Source organism: Vulpes vulpes, chromosome 9 (genome assembly GCF_048418805.1).
Source record: "Vulpes vulpes isolate BD-2025 chromosome 9, VulVul3, whole genome shotgun sequence".
NCBI classification, from domain to species: domain Eukaryota; kingdom Metazoa; phylum Chordata; class Mammalia; order Carnivora; family Canidae; genus Vulpes; species Vulpes vulpes.
Genome location: NC_132788.1, coordinates 35330008 through 35351495, shown reverse-complemented (window position 1 = coordinate 35351495; position 21488 = coordinate 35330008). Strand labels below are relative to the sequence as shown.

Here is a 21488-nt window from a genome sequence, read left to right as displayed (position 1 = left end):
TAACTTTGTCTCATTTCATAAGTATAAAGTGGAAAAAAGAATGCAAAACTACATATAAGTGATAGTAATGATATATAAATGATGTATACCTATGTATTAAAAAATTAGAAAACTGGGCAGATATTCACAGTAATAACCTGTGGATAGTAGGATTGTGGGCAGTTTTCTTTGTGCTTTTCTGTATTTTATGGTTTTTCTAAGATTAAGATATTTTATAGGAAAAAATTAAAAACAAAATATTCTTATGTTCAGAAAACTGAGTCTATATTTTTAGACTGTGCTTTGTTCTTAATTATCATGTGTTAAGAATGTACTTTGCTTTATGGGTGAATTTTACTTCAATAATGTGAAAGTTTGCTGTTTTGGAGAGGTAATCCCTATTGCTGCTCATGAAGCCATCCCATCTTCCTAGGCTCCTTGTTTGTGTGATGAAGTTTGGAGTTAAAGGAGACTTTTATTTCTAAAAATTCTTTTTGGGGCACCTGGGTGGCTCAGTCGGTTAAGCATCTGACTCTTGGTCTCAGGGTGGTGAGTTCAGGCTTCCCATGGGGCTCCACGCTGGATGTGGCGCCTTCTTAAGGAAGGATTTTTATCTTTTCTTCTTTTTTTTTTTTTAATCTTGATTCAAACACATGCATGTATTCTTAGGAAATGTTTATTTCACATAAAAATAAAGCTTCATTGTGAGTACATGTTTCATTAATTAGAGTTGTGTTATTGAAAATTTGAATGTGCTCATAGTTTTAAAATACGCCATTTTGTGTTGAATAGAGGTTGACACTAATAGTTTGTGGGAATTTGTAAATTACTTTTGTAAAACTATTACAGATAATAGTTTATTTGTAAGAATGATTAATTTGTGTTTAGTGAGAGCTTCTCAGTTCATAATATTCTATTCACTGAAGTCTTATTTAGAAAGGATGTAAGAGGAGCCAAGGTTAAAAGACATAAAATATGGGATGCTATAAAATGTTTCCAGAATAAGAGGATCTTGTAATATATTGTGTTAGATCTCTGTGTGTTTTTTTGCTTTGAATTTTATTAATTTGAATTTAATAGCTACTTTCCCCACTAAAGCTTAGATATGTTAAAAACTCTGTTCATAGTTGGTCCCAGGATTATTTAAATGTATCTGTGAGGTTTTGATTGTTGGATCATTAATCACCATTTTAAAAGAAAGCTATTTTTTAAACTATGATTTTCTTAACTTAAAAAAAATGAAGGGATTCTACTAGTGAGTTATTAAGATCCTGTTAATGTATACAATGAGGTGAGTATGCAACAGACTATTTTCTCTGTAAGAGGTTTCTCTTTAGTGCTTGGTTTCTCAGTCTAGGTTTCTTCCTCCATGTGGTTGGGATCATGCAAAGGTAGTTAAACTTGTACAATGATTTGGGGAAGGGGGGACATTTTTATATTAAAAGAAATGTATATTTTAAAGTAAAACTACAAAAGGTGAGTGCGTGTTTGAGAGTGTGCATGCGTGCATGTGTGTGTTTAAACTAAACCAGGCATATTAAAAGTACTTTTACCATTGATGAAGGCAGCTTGATCTATACCCCCAGATTCCTGAAGGAACTGGCATATATTCTCTATTGTTAGGGTTTCCTGGTATGGCAAAGTGTAAGAAACAGCTTGAATGTATGCGCTGGTGTACCACCCATAAATATTGATTATACAGCCATGCTTATTTTAATTGAGATTAGGAGGCAAATAATTTAATTCTTTTTTTTTACAATTTTTAGAGGAAAGTTTCAGGCATATGCAAATACAGACATATAGTATATTGGCCATCCTTCAGCTTCAGCAAATATTAACTCATGCCATTCTTTGGGAATTTAATTTTATGTATATTTGCTAAGATTTGCCAAGATAAGCATCTGTAAGGTCAAGGTACTAACATCAGAAGCATTTCTGAACAAAGATGTTGCAGTTGGTGGGTGGGTATGACTGTGCTCAGCTGTTGTATAAGCTTGCATAAATAGTATCATCTTGACTTTAATCTTTCCGTTGTTTAGAGGTAGTGTGCATATTTCTGTTTAACCCCTGGAAACTTGCCAAAATAATTTGTATCCTCTCCATCCTTGGCACCTTGACTCTAGTCTGTGAGTAAAAGCAGTAAGCTGATGTTAGGAGCCTGTTGGATAGAGCCATTAAGAAGGAAAATCTTCATTTTCAATTTAAAAAACTTTGGAGAATTACCTGGTTGATGTTTTGGATGCTATAAACTCCGTTTTCACTTTTCATCTGCTTGGAAATACACTTTATAAACCTGAGAACATAGAGCCAGACAAACCTGTATTCAAATCTCAGCTGGCCTTAAATACATACATACATACTTACTTACTTACTTACTTACTTTATTTATTTATTTATAAATATTTTATTTATTTATGAGAGAGAAAAAGACAGGCAGAGGGAGAAGCAGGCTCCATGCAGGGAGCCTGACGTGGGACTCGATCCCGGGTTTCCAGGATCAGGCCCTGGACTTAAAGCAGCGCTGAACCGCTGAGCCACCCGGGCTGCCCTACTTACCCTCTTTAAATCTCACTTGTAAAAACAAAAAAAACAAAAAAAACTCGTTAAAATGTAAAATGGGGATATGGATTGTTGTATGAAGTAAATGAAATAATACATTCAACATTATCTTGAAATGTCATTTGCACTCTATGTTTGAGTAGGTATGTGTCCTGAGTTTAAGTCTTAGATGGATTTGTATCACTGAAATTGAGGAAGTACTATTTATAATTACTAGGCTACTTAGAAGAGCCAGTCTTTACTTTGTCATATCTAGTTTTCTGACTGGTAGTTATAAGATCTAAAGATATAATGAAAGATCTGAAGATAGAAAATGTCCTTTGAACAAATACTGTATTGAAGCGAAGCACTGGAAAAAAATGCCTTATAGTTTTTTCTTATCAAATAATTACAGCAAACTCTGGCCTGTTCCATTCTAACTGCACTATTGAGTGAATTCTCAAGTTCAAGTAAAACTAGCAACATTGGACTCAGTATGGAATTCCATGGTAACTGCAAAAGAGTTTTTCAGGTATTGATATTTTTATGTTTTATTAGATTGTTTACTTTTTATACAATCTATTTCTGATGGAGTGAGAACATTTATTTTATCTAGTTGAATGATGGCCTGTACTTGAAGAGTTGTATTGTGATTTCATAGCATTTAGTAAAAATTAAAAGATAGCATAGGCTGAAGATTTGGTGAACATAGTTGACAATTTTAGATTTCTTGTTTAATTCTAGTCTTTAAACAAAAAGGAAATACCCCTCCAAAGATCCTTAGATGATTTATTTGTTCTTATTGCATTTAGATGTAACTAATTCAATTGGTGGGATTTTGCTGGCCCTTAAAATAGGCCTGGCAGAGAGCCAACGAGGGCCATGTATTTAAAATGTTATTGCAGATGGTGTGGGCTCTTTGTCTCATATGTATTGTTTGGCTCTGAAGTAAAGTTATGTGAAGGCATTGGCTTAAATCCGAGGGCTCTGTGCAAAAGCAACTGACCCCTCCAGCTTTGTAGTAGTTGTAAAGACTCAACTTCTTTGTGGAGTAGCATTTATATTACAGTAGGTGTATTCATTCAAACCAGTGTCACTTGAAAGCATACTGCAATATAAATTATGAGCAGGCCTAAAAATGGAAAATGTTCTTAAAGAGGTAGTGTTTTCTATTGAAAATTTTAAGGTTTTTGTTTCATTTTATAGTTCTTAAATGGGAATACATTTTGAATATGCTTTTGATTAATATGTGTGATTTATTATAGGAAGAAGACCTTCGTCAGATCTTCATGTTAACGGTTGAAGTTCTTCAGGAGTTCAGCAGGCGGGAAAACCTCAATGCTCAGATGTCTTCGGTATTTCAGCGTTACCTTGCACTCGCCAATCAAGTCTTGAGCTGGAACTTTCTTCCTCCAAATTATATCCTTTTGACAACCAAATAGTTTATTTGTGGTAATTTTCATAGATGACTTAATTCTGGCTAAAAATACTTTATCTCTGTAGGTTTGTAAAGCATGTTGAAAGAAAATGTAAGTTTTTTTAGAAATGAAATTTAATTTTTTTCGTTTTAGAATACACAATTCAATGGACTAACAAGATTTAAAATTTCATTACAACTTTGCAGAAGAGAGTCGAATAAATGGAAACATTTAGTAGATAATGGGGCTATTGCTGACTAATAGTAGTGTTCCTAGGAAGGAAAAGGAAGAAGGTGGGAAGTGAATTTTTGTCAGGAAACGAAATCATTTTCTCCAAGTAACATGTGATTACATTGGATTTTTTGGCTGACTTTCCATAAGACTAATTTGGCATTCTCTAATTTGATCTTTATGGATGAAGATACTGTTCAAGTATGCATAGTAAGGTAGTATGTTTATTCTTTGAAGACCTTTTTTAATATAAAAATGTAAAACTTTTATTTCTAGCTAATTATGAGTAATACAAAATAAGTTATTTATTTATTTATTTTTAAGATTTTATTTATTTATTCATAGACATAGAGGCAGAGACACAGGCAGAGGGAGAAGCAGGCTCCATGCCTGAAGCGGGACTCAGTCCCGGGACTCTAGGATCACGCCCTGGGGCAAAGGCAGGCGCTGAACCGCTGAGCCACCCAGGGATTCCAAAATAAGTTTAAATGGGTTAAATTATAGGTACATATATCTACTTTTTAAAAAATCAGTTATTAAAGTTGAAAATTTTGTATTTTTTACTCTAAGGTTTATGATTTTTTTTAGAGATTTTATTTATTTATTCATGAGAGACACACAGAGAGAGGTAGAGACACAGGCTGAGGGAGAAGCAGGCTCCCTGTGGGGAACCTGATGTGGGACTTCATCCCAGGACTCCAGGATCATGACCTGAGCTGAAGGCAGATGCTCAACCGCTGAGCCACCCAGGCGTCCCTCAGGTTTATGATTTGCTTTTCTAGAACATTTGCTGCTTATTCATAGGTTGAAAGCTATACTATCTAGAGTCTCTTCATTTTTATCATAGTTGAATCAGACAAATCTAGGTTCAATTCTTAGCTGATGTTAGGCAAATTAACATCACCGAGTCTCAGTTTTTCCAAATATAAAATGGGAATATGGATTGTTGAATGAATTAAATTTAGTAATACATTTAAAAACTTAGGAGTGGGGCAGCCTGAGTGCCTCAGTGGTTTAGCGCCACCTTCGGCCCAGGGCATGATCCTGGAGGCCTGGGATCAAGCTCCACGTCAGGGTCCCTGCATGGAGCCTGCTTCTCCCTCTGACTCTCTCTCTCTCTGTCTCTCTCTCTCTGTCTCTCATGAATAAATAAATAAAATATTTTAAAAAATAAAAATAAAAACTTAGGAGTTAGCTGCTATTTTTTGAGCTTCTAACAGTTTATTTGAATAAAAAAGCTCATCAGCCACCTGTGTCACATTCTTTTTTCTTGATCTAATTATAGAGGAAATTTAATATAAACCTGTTGTACATGTCTTTAATCAGTCTTTTCTTGGGGGCCTGGGTATGGGGAGCTAGGGAATCTATTTAGGAGAAAAAAGACAGATGACAAGCAAATAGAAAATACATGTTCAGCCATATCAGAGATTTAGGATGAGACTCATCTTTATTCCAACAGAGCCAAGAGTTGCTGCATTCACATACTAGAAATTACCTACTATTTTTAGCTGGTAAAATTGTGGGATTTTAAAGGGGCTGAGTGGGATGAGGTACAACTCTTTCTTCTATTTTCAATGTAATATATTCATGTAGTAGAAAACTGAAGTTCTGTATAGGGCATTTAGTCTGACTCAGATCTTAACTTCTCCAGTTTTCTTCCCCAAGGCAATCATGGTGAGCTGTTGCTCTGTGGGGCAGCAGGGATGTTAATCACTTTTCCGCTTTTATCCTTGCTCTCCAATCATCTTTCTACTAGTTATTAATTTTATATCTTCAGTATGTTTTTTTTGTTGTTGTTAAAAGGCACATATTTTCTTAGGTTTGCTTTTTAAAGAATTTTCCCTTTGAGTGTTGTAATATGATTTTTGCTCCAGTTTTTGTTAGTAAAAAAGATGTTGAAAAACTTTGAGACAGATTTAAAAAGTAACAGGCCATATGGAGCTATCAAAACATTAATTATATATGTAGGGAAAATCAACAAAAGTTACACTGCATATATTGGAGCCAATTTTAAATCTCTGTTTTAGGGGAAAATGTAGTTGGCTGAAGAGTGGCTGTTTCTTAAAGGGAAACAGTGCTGTGGGAGTTTGGAAACAAAGTTTGTTTAAAGATACATACACATAAAATATTTTCATAATGTATTTAGGTAAAGCTTTGCAAAACATGTCATCTGAAAATAAGCACAGCTACAGTGTTCCCAAAAGAAATAATTCCTTGTTTAAGCAAAAATAGATCTTGATGTTGACCTTTGGATATTCTACTTGATGAATAGAGAGATGAATTGGTTAGAGATGAATTCATATCTAACCGTAGATGTTTGCCTAGTAGCCATTTGTTGGCTATCTGAACTCCAGTCCAGTATTGCTTCCTTTAAGTATAAGAGAAAAGGCATGACAATGGAGTTAAATTAAGCTATATTAGGAACACCTGGGTGGCTTAGTGGTTGAGCGTCTACCTTTGACTCAGGTTGTGATCCCAAGGTCCTGGGATTAAGTCCTGCATCAGGTTCCCCATAGGGAGCCTGCTTCTCCCTCTGCCTTCTCTGTTTATCTCTTGTGAATAAATAAATAAAATCTTTTAAAAAAATTAAGCTGTATTTTCAGCAGTAATTAAGGTAATCAGTTTCAAAGAACCCAGTTCTGATATAATTTCTAATTTTGGCAATTTCTTGGTGATCTATTTAATCATTGGGGAGGGAATTGGATAATTACTTAGCTTTGTACCTTGAAGAGGGCCTATAAATCAAGTTTAACTTAGTTAATATAAAATGGTTGGCTTTTTATTTTTATTTTATTTTATTTTTTTAATTTTATTTATTTATTTATTGAAAGACACACAGAGAGAGGCAGAGACACAGGCAGAGGGAGAAGCAGGCTCCATGCTGACGTGGGACTTGATCCCGGGACTCCAGGATGACGCCCTTGGCGGAAGGCAGGCGCTAAACTGCTGGGCCACCCAGGTGTTCCCTGGTTGGCTTTTTAAAAAATGATTTATCTTTTAAGATAAATGAATAGCTAATAGACCTTGTAAAATGTGTATTTTGTATCAAATACATTTGATCATTTAGAATGGTATCGTGTTAAATGAGGCAGTCTTAAATTTTCACTGTCATTCCCTATTCATAATTTTTTATTATGTGCTTTCTCTTTTGCATCTTTTTATTTTGGTATAATTCCAAACATACAGAGATACTACAAGAGTAATTGACAGAATTGGTGTGTGCCCCAATATCAAGATTCACCAGTTGAAAATATTCTGTCCCTTTATTTCATTTTTCCTCTCTTTCTGTCTCTACGTACATATAATTTTCTCTTGTAAAGATATACCACATTTTTATTTATTGATCACTGACAGTTGGGTTAATTCAGCTTTTTGGTTACTATGAATAATGCTGCTTCTATGAACATTCATTATAAGTTCATGCTTGGACTTACATTTCATTTGTCTGATATATCCATGGAGTAGAATTGCTGGATCATATAGAAACTCTGTGTTTAATCTTTTGAGGAATTGCCAAACTGTTTTCTAAACTAGCTGTACCATTTTACATTCTCACCAGCATTATATGAGGTTTCCAATTTCTCCACATCCTGGGCAACACTTGTTATCGGTCCGTTTATAGCCATCCTATTTCATATAAAGTGGTATCACATTGTGATTTTGATTTGCATTACTGTGATGGTTAATGTATTAAATATCTTCTTATGTGGTTGTGGGCCATTTGTGTGTCTTCTTCGGAAAAATGCTATTGAAATCTGTTGTCTATTTTTTTATTGGTTTATTTGTCTGTTTAAAATTGAGTTGTAATAGTTCCTTATGTATTCTAGATACAGGTCCCTTAACAGATAATATGATCTTCAAATATTTTCCTCCATTTCTGTGAGTTTTTTTTTCTGTGTATTTTACTTTTTTTGATGTCCTTTGAAACAGAAAATTTGGATTTTGATGATGTCCAAGTTATTTATTTTTTCTTTTGTTGTCGTATCTCAGAAATCATTGCCTGATCCAAGATCATGAAGATTTGTATTTATGCCTGTGTCTTCTTCTAATACTGGCTTCTTATATTGAAGACTTTGATCCGTTTTGAATTAAGTTTTATGTGTGATGTGGGATAGTGATCAGGCTTAATTCTTTTATCCAGTTATCCCAACAGATAATTAACTATTGATCGGAAAGGCAGAAGAGACTGGGGGATTAGGAAGTACCTGAGATATGTCATGGTGTTGAGTGATAGCTATATCTGTTAATATGTAACTTAATTGCCCTAATTATCAATTTGGAATGCCAAAAGGATTGATAGGAGAAATTACCTGTGAGTAAATATGCATGCTCATCTTCCAAACTTATATATACATAAATATTTGTTGATAAAGGATAAGATTGTAGACCAAAATATATATGAGATTGCCTGGAAGGAAATTTTGTGTAGTTGGCTGCTGAAGTTTTTGGAAGTTTATTACAGAGAAGTGTATAAATTATGACTGAAAATGTTACCGAGAAAGCCAATTGAGGCTAACTCAGCAGTGGAGCTAGAATGTGCAGAGAGGTATTAGTGAAAAGAATACACAGATTGAATATCTAGATATTTATTAATATTTAAGAGTCTTAGTGCTATCATATAATATTTTACAATTATCTTTAATGTACATACACAGTTTCACTGAAGAAAAAGAACTCTACAGCAATGGTTCTCAGTTGGAGTGATTTTGTATACTTGGGACATTTCGCAGTGGCTGGAGATATATTTGGTTATCACTATTAGGGGAGTGTTACTGTCAGCTGGTGGTTAGAGGCCAGGGGTACTGCTAGACATCCTAAAATGCACAGGACAGCTCCCACAAGAAGCAGTAGTTGTGCCCAAAATGTCAATAGTGATCCACACAAAAGCTTTTATGTGAATGTACTTAGCAGTATACTTTCTATAATAGGCAGAAAGTGGAAATGACCCAAGTAGCCATCAACTGATGAATGGATAAATGTGGTTTACCCACATTATAGACTGTTATTCATCAATAAAAAGGAATGCAGATACTGATACATGCAACAGCAGGAGTAAATCTTGGAAACATCATACATCCTAAGTGAAAGAAGTCATTCACAAAAGACCCACGTGTACAATTCCAGATAGGCAGATCTATGGAAACAGAAAGATTAGTGGTTACCGAGGGCTGGGATGGTTGGGATGGCTGGAAGAAAATAGGAAGTAATGGCTTAAGTGCATGGGGCTTCTTTTTGAGTGATGAAAACTTTCTATCATGGTGATGGTTGCCTAACTCTGAATATACTAAAAACCATTGAATTGTACTGTCAATGAGTAAATTGTGTGGTACGTGAATTAAGTCTCAAGGTTTTAAAAATATCAGTCATGCCAAGGGTTAGAAATCTTGCTGCACAGGTCAACTGCCTACTGTCAGTAGAATGTTGTAGAGAGAAATTAAGGGTAAGGATAAAGTTTTGGGAGATACTTCTCCTACTAGGTCATTGAAGTAAAGAGTGAGAAAGATCATTCAGAGAGGAGAGAAGATCAATAGTAGAATTTTTGAGTACAGCAATAGTAAGATCCAGGAAGAAGCAAAAGAGATTGAGCAGGGCAGTTCAGACAAGCAGAGGGAATGACCAGGCAAGGAGCCTGGGAAGCAAAGACAGATGACTGTTTCAAAAAAATAAAGGTAGTAGACATGCTCTATTACTGATAAGGAAGGTGGTGGGGATTGGATAGAAGGCCACAAAAAGTCATGTGGAGGTCTGTTTGTGTGAGTGCTGGGTGCGTGGGGTATTGCACAAAAGCCATTTCAGTGATTGAATGGTGATAGGTAATTGAAGTAGAAAGTGTTGGTATTTCGTGGACCATGAACTATGAGAAATGGAGTGGCAGTTTGAGACAATTGAAAGTTTGGTTTGGTTTTATACTTTATACTTTGGGGAGGTGAACTTGTTTGTTGCCAAAGGGGAAGACTCAAAATTAGGGCAAGAACGTGTGATGTTACAGTGCTAGATAGACCAATGATATAGTTGCTTAGATAGCTCAGGATGCTGTTGAGGTAGTGAGGAGATTAGTAAGTTGTAGGAAGTATGGCATGCCTACTATCATGATCCAAGAGTCTTAGTATTTAAATGCTGGTTTGATCAGTTTTGTCCAGGTTTGTTCAAAAGTAGAGGAGGAGCAAAGTAGTAGAAATCAACATCTGATGGGATTTTTAAGTGTGTATAGGTAAATATATAAAGACACCGTGAGGCGTCTTCCTCGGTCCTTTTTTTTTTTTTTTTTTTTTTAGTTTTTCCCCAAATTGTTCTCTGTTTATACCTGATATCATACACTTTAAAAGATAAAAGTCTGTCTGTAGAGTCATTAATCAGTGTATGAAGTAGATTATGCATTATCCTTCCAGGGATATTTCTGCTTTACAAAAAAAACATATCCAGGAGGAACCAGCAAGAATTTCTGACTTCAAGCCATTGGAAGGAAAGATTATGTTGGGAGTAGTAGTCCCTGTAGTCCTAGGTCATCATGGATTGTGCTAAATTATGTATTACCTATACTGTAATATTTTGAAAAATATTTGGTGGTTGAACTTTTGAATTTGGTAGTTCTTATATATGTTTTGTTGCTTGTGATACCCTACTGTATGACTCAACAGTTATTATTCCCATTATACATCACACAGAACTACTATAGCTGGTAGGATCTTTGGCTATAGGAAAATGGTAACAGAACTGCTTTTCTGATGTCAACTTGCAGGTGGTTGGAGAGCAAACAAGGGAAGGCCCACTAAGTTGTTTGCTACTGTCTTGAGTAGGGCTGTGCAGTTTTGTTTTTCTAAGCCCACGGATTTTTCTCTTGCTACTTTATGTGGTTTAAATCCATGCAGGAGCAGGGAGGAATGTATTGAGCATTAGAAAAAAGTCTCTCCAAGAGGAAACAACTTCCATACTTTTTAACTCTCTTATCTCAATTGCTTAGTAATTTAAAGACACAGGCAACTTAAAAGTTGAACCTTACATGCCAGAAGCAGAATGCTTTGGTGCCCTTTTGGGCCAGTAAGTTATATATCATTTATGTAAGGTCTCTTGGGCAGGTCTGACTAAATTACTTTAAATATATATTTTAAAGATTTTATTTATTCATGAGAGACACAGAAAGACAGAGGCAGAGGGAGAAACAGGCTCCATGCAGGGAGCCCTATGTGAGGCTCAATCCCAGAACTCCAGGATTACACCCTGAGCTGAAGGCAGATGCTCAGTCGCTGAGCCACCCAGGTGTCCCTGACCAAATTGCTTTAAATGCAATATTGTTCACTAGACCATGATTTCCATTGAAATTATTTGTTTATAAAGAAATATATTCATTGAGTTCTGAATTACATGAACCATGTAGGTTAACAGTTCAATAAATTCTTAGTGAATGCCACTACTTACAAGGTAGTCCTGGGCTGTACTCTGAAGCATAGAGTTTGAGATTGTATTATTTGCAAAATTATGTTAATGGGAAGATGCCCACTAAAGTACATTTTTCCCATGTGTTAGGTTTAAGTGAGTAGTGAATACTCAAGAAATTACAAGAGTTTTGATTTATTAATATCTAAAGTGAATTCTAGTGAAGTGAAGGCATTCACATTTTAATTTTGATGGCAGGATTTTTTTGTTCATATTAGAAAGCTGCGGTTTAGAGAGAGCATTAAGACCATATGGGTTTAATCTTTTTATCAGTTAAAGAGACTTTACTTTTGCCTTGGATAAAACTGTACTTCTTACCTTGGTCAGTTGTCTTTAGCATATTTTGTCATTATTTGCACTGGGGAAAAGTGCGAATCCATTACCATTAAAACAAAGTTATTGTTCTCCTCACAGGCTGATATCATTGCCTAGGCAATTCTTTTTTTTTTTTTTTTTTTTAATTTTTTTTAAATTTTTATTTATTTATGATAGTCACAGAGAGATAGAGAGAGAAGCAGAGACACAGGCAGAGGGAGAAGCAGGCTCCATGCACCGGGAGCCCGAGGTGGGACTCGATCCCGGGTCTCCAGGATCGCGCCCTGGGCCAAAGGCAGGCGCCAAACCGCTGCGCCAACCAGGGATCCCATGCCTAGGCAATTCTTGTGTGAGATCCCAGTGATTAGTATTAACATTGTGGTTCCACAGCTTAGCCTAATTTTTAACTTCCTTAAAAGAGGGAATGAAGCCTTTTCTCTCTCTTCACATCAGCTTTGGTTGACTAGCCTAGCCCTACACTAGAGTGAGTAAGTAACCAACATACTGAAATGGAATACAAAAGAGAGCTTGATAGCCTGAAAGTTCTCTGCCCTACGACCAAAACATGTATCCACATCTAAATGTGTAGCATTGACTTGCATAAAAGTAATGTAAATGTAACTTAATTGGGATATACATCACTTACTGTAGTCTTTTGAATTTTTAATCTTAGATTCTCTGTTTTTTAATCCACAGTGTAGTAAATAGTCCTCATTATACATCAGGTTTCCTTCACAAAGAAGAAGGATGTGGGGAATTGTCCTATATGAAAGACTTTAATAAGATTTTACTCACATTTGTAAGTCATCTAAAATGTCTGCTTGGTATATTATGTCTTTTCATTAAAACAACTGTGTTCTTGGGATCCCTGGGTGGCTCAGCGGTTTAGTGCTTGCCTTAGGGCCAGGGCGTGATCCTGGGGTCTGGGATTGAGTCTTACATCGGGCTCCCTGCATGGAGCCTGCTTCTCCCTCTGCTTGTGTCTCTGCCTCTCTCTCTCTCTCTCTCTCTCTTCTCTGTCTCTCATGAATAAATAAAATCTTAAAAAAAAAATAAAACAACTGTGTTCTTAATTGAGGATTCATATGAAGAAACTTGTATTTGGCATTGATAAGAAACATGTGAACACAGCATAAAGCTCAAGAAATATCATGTTTTGTTTTTTAAAGGCATTATGATCTATAATTCACAAACCATATAAGTTACACATTTATATTTATTTATAATTTATTATATTTATTTGTATATTTAAGAGAGAAAGAAAGCAAGCAAGCAAGTAAACATGCCAGGGGCAGAGGCTGTGGAGGGTTAGAGAGAGGGAGAAAAAAATGTCAAACAGGCTCCATGCCTAGCATGGAGCCCTACTATTATGCAGGCTCCATCTCAGCGCTAGATCATGACCTGAGTTGGGATGAATAGTTGGATGCTTAACTGACTGAGCCACCCAGGCACCCCACAAGTAACACATTTAAAATGTACAATTAAATTTTTTCTTTAAAGTTTACTCAAGTTGTGCAACCATCACCAACATTGATTTTAGGGAGTATTTATCATTCCAAAAAGAAACCTTTTAACATTCCCGCCTTGGCTACTCCGCCCCACCCCCCCACCCCCCCATCCCCATCTTTACCTCTTTTCAATAACAACTACTAATCTACTTTCTATCTCTAGATTTTTCTATTCTGGATGTTTTATTTAAATGGAATCATACAAGGGGCAGCCTGGGTGGCTCAGCAGTTTAGCACCACCTCCGGCCCAGGCAGGACCGAGACCCCCGGATCGACTCCCATGTCAGGCTCCCTGCATGGAGCCTGCTTCTCCCTCTGCCTGTCTGCCTGTGTGTCTCTCTGTCTCTCTCTCTCTCTGTCTCTTATGAATAAATAAATAAAATCTTTTAAAAGAAATAAATAAATGGAATCATACAATATGTGGAGTTTTTGTCACTTTTATGTGGCATATTTTTGAACATATTTATTCATTTTGTAGACATATCAGTATTCCATTCCTTTTTGTGTTGCCAAGTAATATTCCATTCTGGATAATACCATGTTTTATTTTGCTGTTCATCTGCTGATCAGTTGATGGTCTTTTGAGTTCCTTTTTTTTTTTTTTTTTTTTAAGATTTTATTCATTTATTCATGAGAGACATAGGGAGAGAGGCAGAGACCTAGGCATGGGAAGAAGCAGGCTCCCTCTGGGGAGCCCAGTGTGGGACTTGATCCCAGGACCCTGGGATCACGCCCTTAGCTGAAGGTAGATGCTCAACCACTGAGCCAACCAGATGTCCCAGTTCTTCCCGTTTTTTAATTTTTAATTTTATTTTTAAAATTTTATTATTCATGGGACACACACACAGAGGCAGAGATATAGGCAGAGGGAGAAGCAGGTTCCATTCAGGGAGCTCAATGGTGGGACTCAGTCCCAGTACCCTGGGATCACGCCCTGAACCAAAGGTAAACACTCAATCACTGAGCCACCCAGGTGCCCTTCTTTCCATTTTTTAAAAAACAAATTTCAATATAGAATAATCTGTGAACATCTTTGTATAAGTTTTCTGTACTTGTGGATGTATGTTCCCATTTCTCTTGGACATGTGTATCTGTATGAGTAGATTGCTGGGTCATATGTAAACTGTATATTTAACATTTTGAAGAACTATCAGACTGTTTTCCATAGTACCTGAACTATTTTGCATCAACATTGGAATGTATAAGTATTCTGTTTTGCCTGCATCCTCACCTACACTTAATCTGGGGGTTTTTTGTTTATAACCATTCTGTTTCATACAAAATGGTATCTCATTGTGGCTTAGATTTGCCTTAACCCTAATGGTAAATGCTGTTGAGCATCATTTCCGTGGTAATTGACCATTTGTGTATCTTCTTTAGAGAAATGTCCATAGAGGTCCTTTGTCCATTTTTATTTTTTTTATTTTTAATTTTTATTTATTTTTAAAATATTTTATTTGAGAGAGAGAGTGTACAAGCAGGGTGTGGGAGAGGGGTGGAGGCAGAGGGAGAAGCAGACTCCCCATTGAGCAGGGAGCCGGACTTGGGGCTTGATTCTAGGACCCTGACTGAGATCATGACTTGAGCCAAGAGCAGATAACTGCTCTTATCTTATCTTAACTGCTTAACTGACTGAGTCACTCAGGCACCCCTCCTTTGTCCATTTTTAAATTGAGTTATTTGTTTTTTTTAAATTTTTGAGTTATAAGAGTCCTGTACATATTATAAATATATAAAACAAATCCATTGGGAGATGTATAATTTTCAAATATTCTCTACCTTTCTGTGAGTTATCTTTTTACTTTATTGATAATGACCTATGAAACCTAGAAATTTTTAATTTTCATGATGTCTGATTTATGTTTTTTTTCTTTTATTTGTGCTTCTGATACAAGAGGGCTTTGCATAACCCAAGGTCAGAAAGATTTTTTTTAAATAGACCTTTTTTAGAGGAATTTTAGATTCATAGCAGTATTGAGCAGAAGGTAGAGATTTCCTGTATCCTCTGTTCCCCTACATATATATAGTCTCCCATATCAATATCTTACCCTTCTACCCCCACCCCACAGAGTTATGTGTTTGTTATCATTAATGAACCTACAAGTGACACATCATTATCATCAAAGTCCATGGTTTACCTAAGAGTTCACTCTTGGTGTCCTCTGGGTTTTGACAAATGTATAATGACATGTATCCACCATTATGGTACCATATAGAGTAGTTTCACTGCCCTACAAACCCTCTTTGTTCCTCCTGTTTATCCCTATCTCTCCCCAAACCCTTGCCAGCCACTGTCTCCATAGTTTCTCCTTTTCCAGAATGTTATATAATTGGAATCATATAGTATGTAGATTTTCAGATTGACTTTTCAGATTGACTTTCACTTAGTAATATGCATTGAAGATTCCTCTATCTCTTCATTGCTTGATAGCTTATTTATTATCACTGAGTAGTATTCTTTTGTCTGGATGACAGTTTACTTACTGACCTACTGAAGGACATCTTGGTTGCTTGTAAGTCTTGTCAGTTATGACTAAACATCTTTGTGTAGGTTTTTGTGTTGACACAAATAGTCAACTTCTTTAGGTAAACAGCCAGGAGCATTGCTGCTGGATCATATGTAAGAAACTGACAGACTGTCCTCCAGAGTGACTATACCATTTTGCATTCTCACTGGCAACGATTGAGTGTTCCTTTAGGTCCACATCCTTGTCAGCATTTGTTGTTTCAGTGTTCAGATTTTGGCCAGTCTGATAGGTGTGTAGTGATATCTCATTGTTGTTTTGATTTGCATTTCCCTGTGATATATGATGTGGAGCATCTTTTCATTTGCTTATTGGCATATGTATGTCTTTGCTGAGATGTCAAGGTCTTTGGCCCATTTTTAAAGCTGGGTTGTTTGTTTTCTTATTGTTGAACTTTAAGAGTTCTTTGTATATTTTGGATAATAGTCTTTTGCCAGAAATATCTTTGGCAAATATATTCTACTAGTCTGTGGCTTATTCCTGTAATTAACCTTGTCCTTTACAGAGTAGAAGTTTAATTTTAATGAAGTTCAGCTTATCATTCTTTCTATCATGGATCATGACTTTGATATTATATGTAAAGAGTCATTGTCAAATGTATGATCATCTAGATTTTGTTCTATATTCTAGGAATTTTAGTTTTGTGTTTTACATTTAGGTCTGTTAATCCATTTTGACTTAATTTTTCTGAAGGGTGTAAGGTCTGTGTCTAGATGGTTTGTTTTTTGTTTACATCGGATGTCCAGTTGTTCAGGCACTATTTCTTGAAAAGACTGTCTTTACTCCATTGTATTACCTTTGCTTCTTTGTCAAAGATTATTTGGCTACATTTCTGTGGTTATGTTTCTGGCCTCATTTTTCTTTTCCTCTGATCTACTTGTCCATTCTTTTTCCAATTCCACATTTGCTTATCGCAGCTTCATAGTAAGTCAGATTATGTCACTACTCCAACTCTGTTCTTGTTCTTAAGGCCACAAAGATTTAATCTTATATTTTATTCTAACAGTTTCATGGGTTTTTAGCCCATATAGTTAAGTCGGTCATATATTACATCTATCATCATTTTGTTAGCTTTTGTATACAGTACAAGATGGAGATCCAGTTTCATTTTCTTGCATGTGACTATCATGTTCCTGCATTATTTGTTGAAAAAGATATTTTCCAATTGAATTGTCTTGTCCTCACAAGTCTGTGTAAGATTACTAAACTGTGAATCTAAAAGTGTATTACTGGCTTCTTAATTTTATTCCCTTGGTTTTTATGTCTTTTATTATACCAGTGCCACACTGTCTTGATTATTATAGCTTTGTAAGAAGTTTTAAAATCAGAAAGTTTTTGTCCTCCAACTTTGTTCTTTTTTGAAGATTATTTTGTCTTTTCTGTGTCCATTGTATTTTCTATGAAATTTAGAATTAGCTTATCAATTTCTGCAGAAAAGGCAGCTGGGATTTTAATAGGTATTGTGTTGAATCAGTAGATCAGTTTGGGGAGTATTGCCATGTTAACAGTGTTAAATTTTCTGATCCATAAACATGGGATATCCTTCAGTTATTTAGATCGTTAATTTTTTACAAGTGTTTTATGGTTTTCAGGGTAGAAATTTTGTTAAATTTATTCTTGTATGTTTTTTTCTTTTTAATTCAATTAAATGGAGTTGATTTAACATTATTTTCATATTCATTGCTAGTGTATAGAAATATGTTTTTTAAAAAATTTATTCACAAGAGACACAGAAGGAGAGGCAGAGACACAGGCAGAGGGAGAAGCAGGCTCCCTGCAGGGATCCCGATGCAGGACTCGATTCCAGGACTCTGGGACCAGAACCGGAGCCAAAGGACAGATGCTTAACCACTGAGCCACGCAAAGTGCCCTAGAAATACATTTTTTATGTTAATCTTGTACCATGTGATGTTGCTGAATTTATTGGCTCAAATAGTACTTCTGGTTGATTAAAAACAATTTATACATATAGTGTCATCTGCAAACCATAATTTTTATTAAATACTTAATATATGTAGGTTTTACATGTGTAGAAGGTAATTTATGAAGGTATCTTCCACCTCAGCCCTGGGTGGAGCAATATATACAGCTCCTGGAATTTGGTAGAATCGTCTCTTGGCCCAGTGAGCTGATTACTTACCCATTGTGCCCCAGTCTTACTCTTGAAGAAGACTGAGATGAAATCTACCTTCTTTCATTCTGTTTCAGATCACTGCTGTCCAAAGAAAGTATCCCTGGTCCTGTGATCCTCTCATCCCATCATCCCAGTTTAAAAAAGGGCTCTACAATTCTGGATGGTCTGATCCCTGCCTCCTTCTTAAAACTCTTCCGTGCTATTTTGTTAGAGTTGCTCTCACAAGCTGTTTCCTTCTGCCTTGGTACCTCTTCACATGGACTTTCTCTGCCTGGACACCTTCTCTCCTTTGTCTAATCACCACTTAATTGTGCCTCAGATTTGTACCCTAGATCAGGTTTCTTTTCTTTTGCCCTCTCATATGTATGTCATATCTGATTTTCTCCCACTGGGCTTACTTCTTATTTATAAATTTTCACTTGTAGCTTATTTGAATAAATCTTTTTACCCACTCATTTGGAAGCTCATGAAAGCATGGGTCATGTTTTTGTTCACTATATTGTTTTAGCACCTTGCACCTAGCATAAAGTAAAGATGCTTAACAAATATATATTATTTAATTATTGAAGTAAGGTGATTTGATTCCAAAGTATTATTTTAGTTCTTGGATGTTTGTTTATGCTGCTAAAATTATTTAGCCAGGACTTCACCTGGTATCCATAAATGCTTAAGGGTTTTGGCAATGCTAATCATAAATGACAGTATCACTTTGTAGTAAGAATGTTTGGCGGGTATGTTTGGTATGTTGACTTGAATAATACTTCTGTTTTTTAGTTTGGTTACACTGTCTTTTATTGATTTTCTATTTTTGTGGATCTGGTTTGGTTTTGGTAAAAAAAATTTAATTCAGCCTCTTGGGGAAAGCTAACTGGATCATAAAATAGTAATGGGATATAGAAGCCTTACCTAAATTAGGATTTCCAGTAAAGCCAGTGTTACTATTTGCAGGCAAGGCTTGGGAAAACATTCAGGTGAGGTCAGTTCTCCTTTATTTCAAAGGACTTTTGGTTACTTGGACTTAATGCTGTCTGTAAGACTGGGCTCGTTGGTTCTATGTTGTGCCATAAAGAGAAATAAGAGTTTGTATTGTTAGAAGAATTCAGTGACAGATGAAATATTTGAGAAGAAAAACTTGGCTTTCCCTTTGCCTCTGAAACTTTGTTTTATTAATGAGGTAACTTAAAAAGAACATAGGAAGATGGAGAAACTAAAAGTTTTTATTACTTTCATAAAATGTTCGTTGTTGCTACAAGATCTTCCTATATCATAAAATATAAGTTTAGGCTGTTGGAATTTTCATACTCTTTGTTGTATTTATTTGAGGATGATTTATAGTTACTGTATAACTCATTGTCTTCTTTTTACCACCATAAAATGATACCCTTACTAACTAAAGGTGTTAGTAAATGAACAAGAACTCATTTGCATTTGTAAGGACCAATGTATTTCTAAAGATGACTTTTCTTTCCTTGTGGTAAGATAATATATGTACTTACTGATAATACTGTTTGTTCTTTGAGACCTCAAGACTTGTTGTTTGGGACAGAAGACTTAGTAGGATTTATCCAGTGACAGTAGGTGGCAGGGTGAGATTCGATTCTGTTCTGGCTCTTAGCCTAGTGTGTTTCTTTCTGATCATGCAGTTATAAAATAGGGCAGATGGTACATTTATATGCTTTTGAGTTCTTAGAAGTTGCTGAGCTTTCCTAAGCAGAGAACTTTAGAGCTAGATAGGATCATGGTAAAACAAAGAGTAGAGAATAGAGAGTTAATTCTTCACTGTTCTGAGGTGCAGTTGAATTTCCGTCTAGCGGCAGCTGATTTTCCAGAGGATTAAGATAACGTTGAACTTGGAAGACTGGTTGGGTTTTAACTTCAGGATTTGAACCCTTGCTAAGGGGGGAGTGGGCTGGTATTTGTTACAGTGACAGAAACATCATTGTACTGTAACTCATAGTTGTTTAATTTGGTGAAAATATGGGAAGGTAAAATAAGATGTGGACAATATTTTTAAAAAGATAAAGGATTATTAAAAGAGCAGCTCTGTATGGCTATTTTACTGAATTTTACTTCATTTGGTTAGAAATGAATTATTCTGATACAAACTATAAATTACTTGAGTTCAGTATTTATTGTAGATAAATGTTTTAAGCCATAGCCCAAGAAAATTCTTAATTTAAAATCTGATTCAGATTTATTTAACTAGGATCAACCTATTGTGACTTGTAAGTCTTTGAAAATCCATAGGTGTATAATATGTATAATATGTTTAATATGTATAAACCATAGGTGTATAATATGTAAATTAATTGGTAAATAATCACTTCATTGTCAGGCTTCTCTTTCATTGATAATACATTTGAATTTTTTATTTTTTTTATTTTTTTTTTAAATTTTTATTTATTTATGATAGTCACACAGAGAGAGAGAGAGAGAGAGGCAGAGACACAAGCACGCTCCATGCACCGGGAGCCCAATGTGGGATTCGATCCCGGGTCTCCAGGATCGCGCCCTGGGCCAAAGGCAGGCGTCAAACCACTGCGCCACCCAGAGATCACATACATTTGAATTTTTAAAAGCAGTATAATGTTTAGATATTATGGCATTTTTAAAGAAAGATTTATTTATTTATTTATTTATTTATTTATTTATTTATTTATTTATTTATTTATGATAGACATAGAGAGAGAGAGGCAGAGACACAGGAGGAGGGAGAAGCAGGATCCATGCAGGGAGCCTGATGTGGGACTCCATCCTGGGACTCCAGGATCATGCTCTGGGCCAAAGGCAGGTGCCAAACTGCTGAGCCACCCAGGGATCCCTGATATTATGGCATGTTAATGTAGTAATAAATCTGAAACTTTTGGAAACATTTTTTTAAAAGAAACTATTGCTTTATTTAAACATTAAATACTTTTTAAAAATATCTTAAGAATAGAAATGCGGGGGCACCTAGGTGGCGCAGGTGGTTAAGCATCCAACTTTTCATTGTCTGCTCAAGTTGTGATCTCCTGGTTGTGGGATTGAGCCCAGCAAGGCTCGATAGCTCAGCATGGAATCTACTTGTCCCTCTCCCTTCTTCTCTGCCCCTCTTCCCTTCCTTTCTCTCTCTCTCTCTCTCTCTCTCTCTCTCTCAAATAAATAAATAAATAAATAAATAAATAAATAAATAAATTCTTTTAAAAGAAGGAATAGAAATGCTGGCTATCTGAATTTTAGAGGTAGTCTTTCTGTTTTATTTTTAAAGCAATCTACATTATGAATTATCTGGAAGAGAAGTGATATTTTGGGATATCTTATACAAACATACAGAAATAGTCAATTAATTGGTAATACCAAATTAAAAATTGAATTACCCTAATTTTTTACATTTGGAATATACAGATGTGGTCCAGATGGTATATAA

The 21488-nt window shown here is 35.6% G+C and overlaps 1 protein-coding gene across 2 annotated transcripts in view; it reads left to right on the top strand.

Moving 5' to 3' along the window:
• Positions 1–21488, top strand: part of XPO4 (exportin 4) — a 121040-nt gene that overhangs the window by 47844 nt on the left and 51708 nt on the right. For both annotated transcript variants that reach the window (XM_072719808.1, XM_072719809.1), the window contains 2 exons: positions 2933–3049; positions 3783–3936. In XM_072719808.1, the coding sequence (XP_072575909.1) occupies positions 2933–3049; positions 3783–3936 (271 nt within the window). The remainder of the gene's footprint in view (positions 1–2932; positions 3050–3782; positions 3937–21488) is intronic.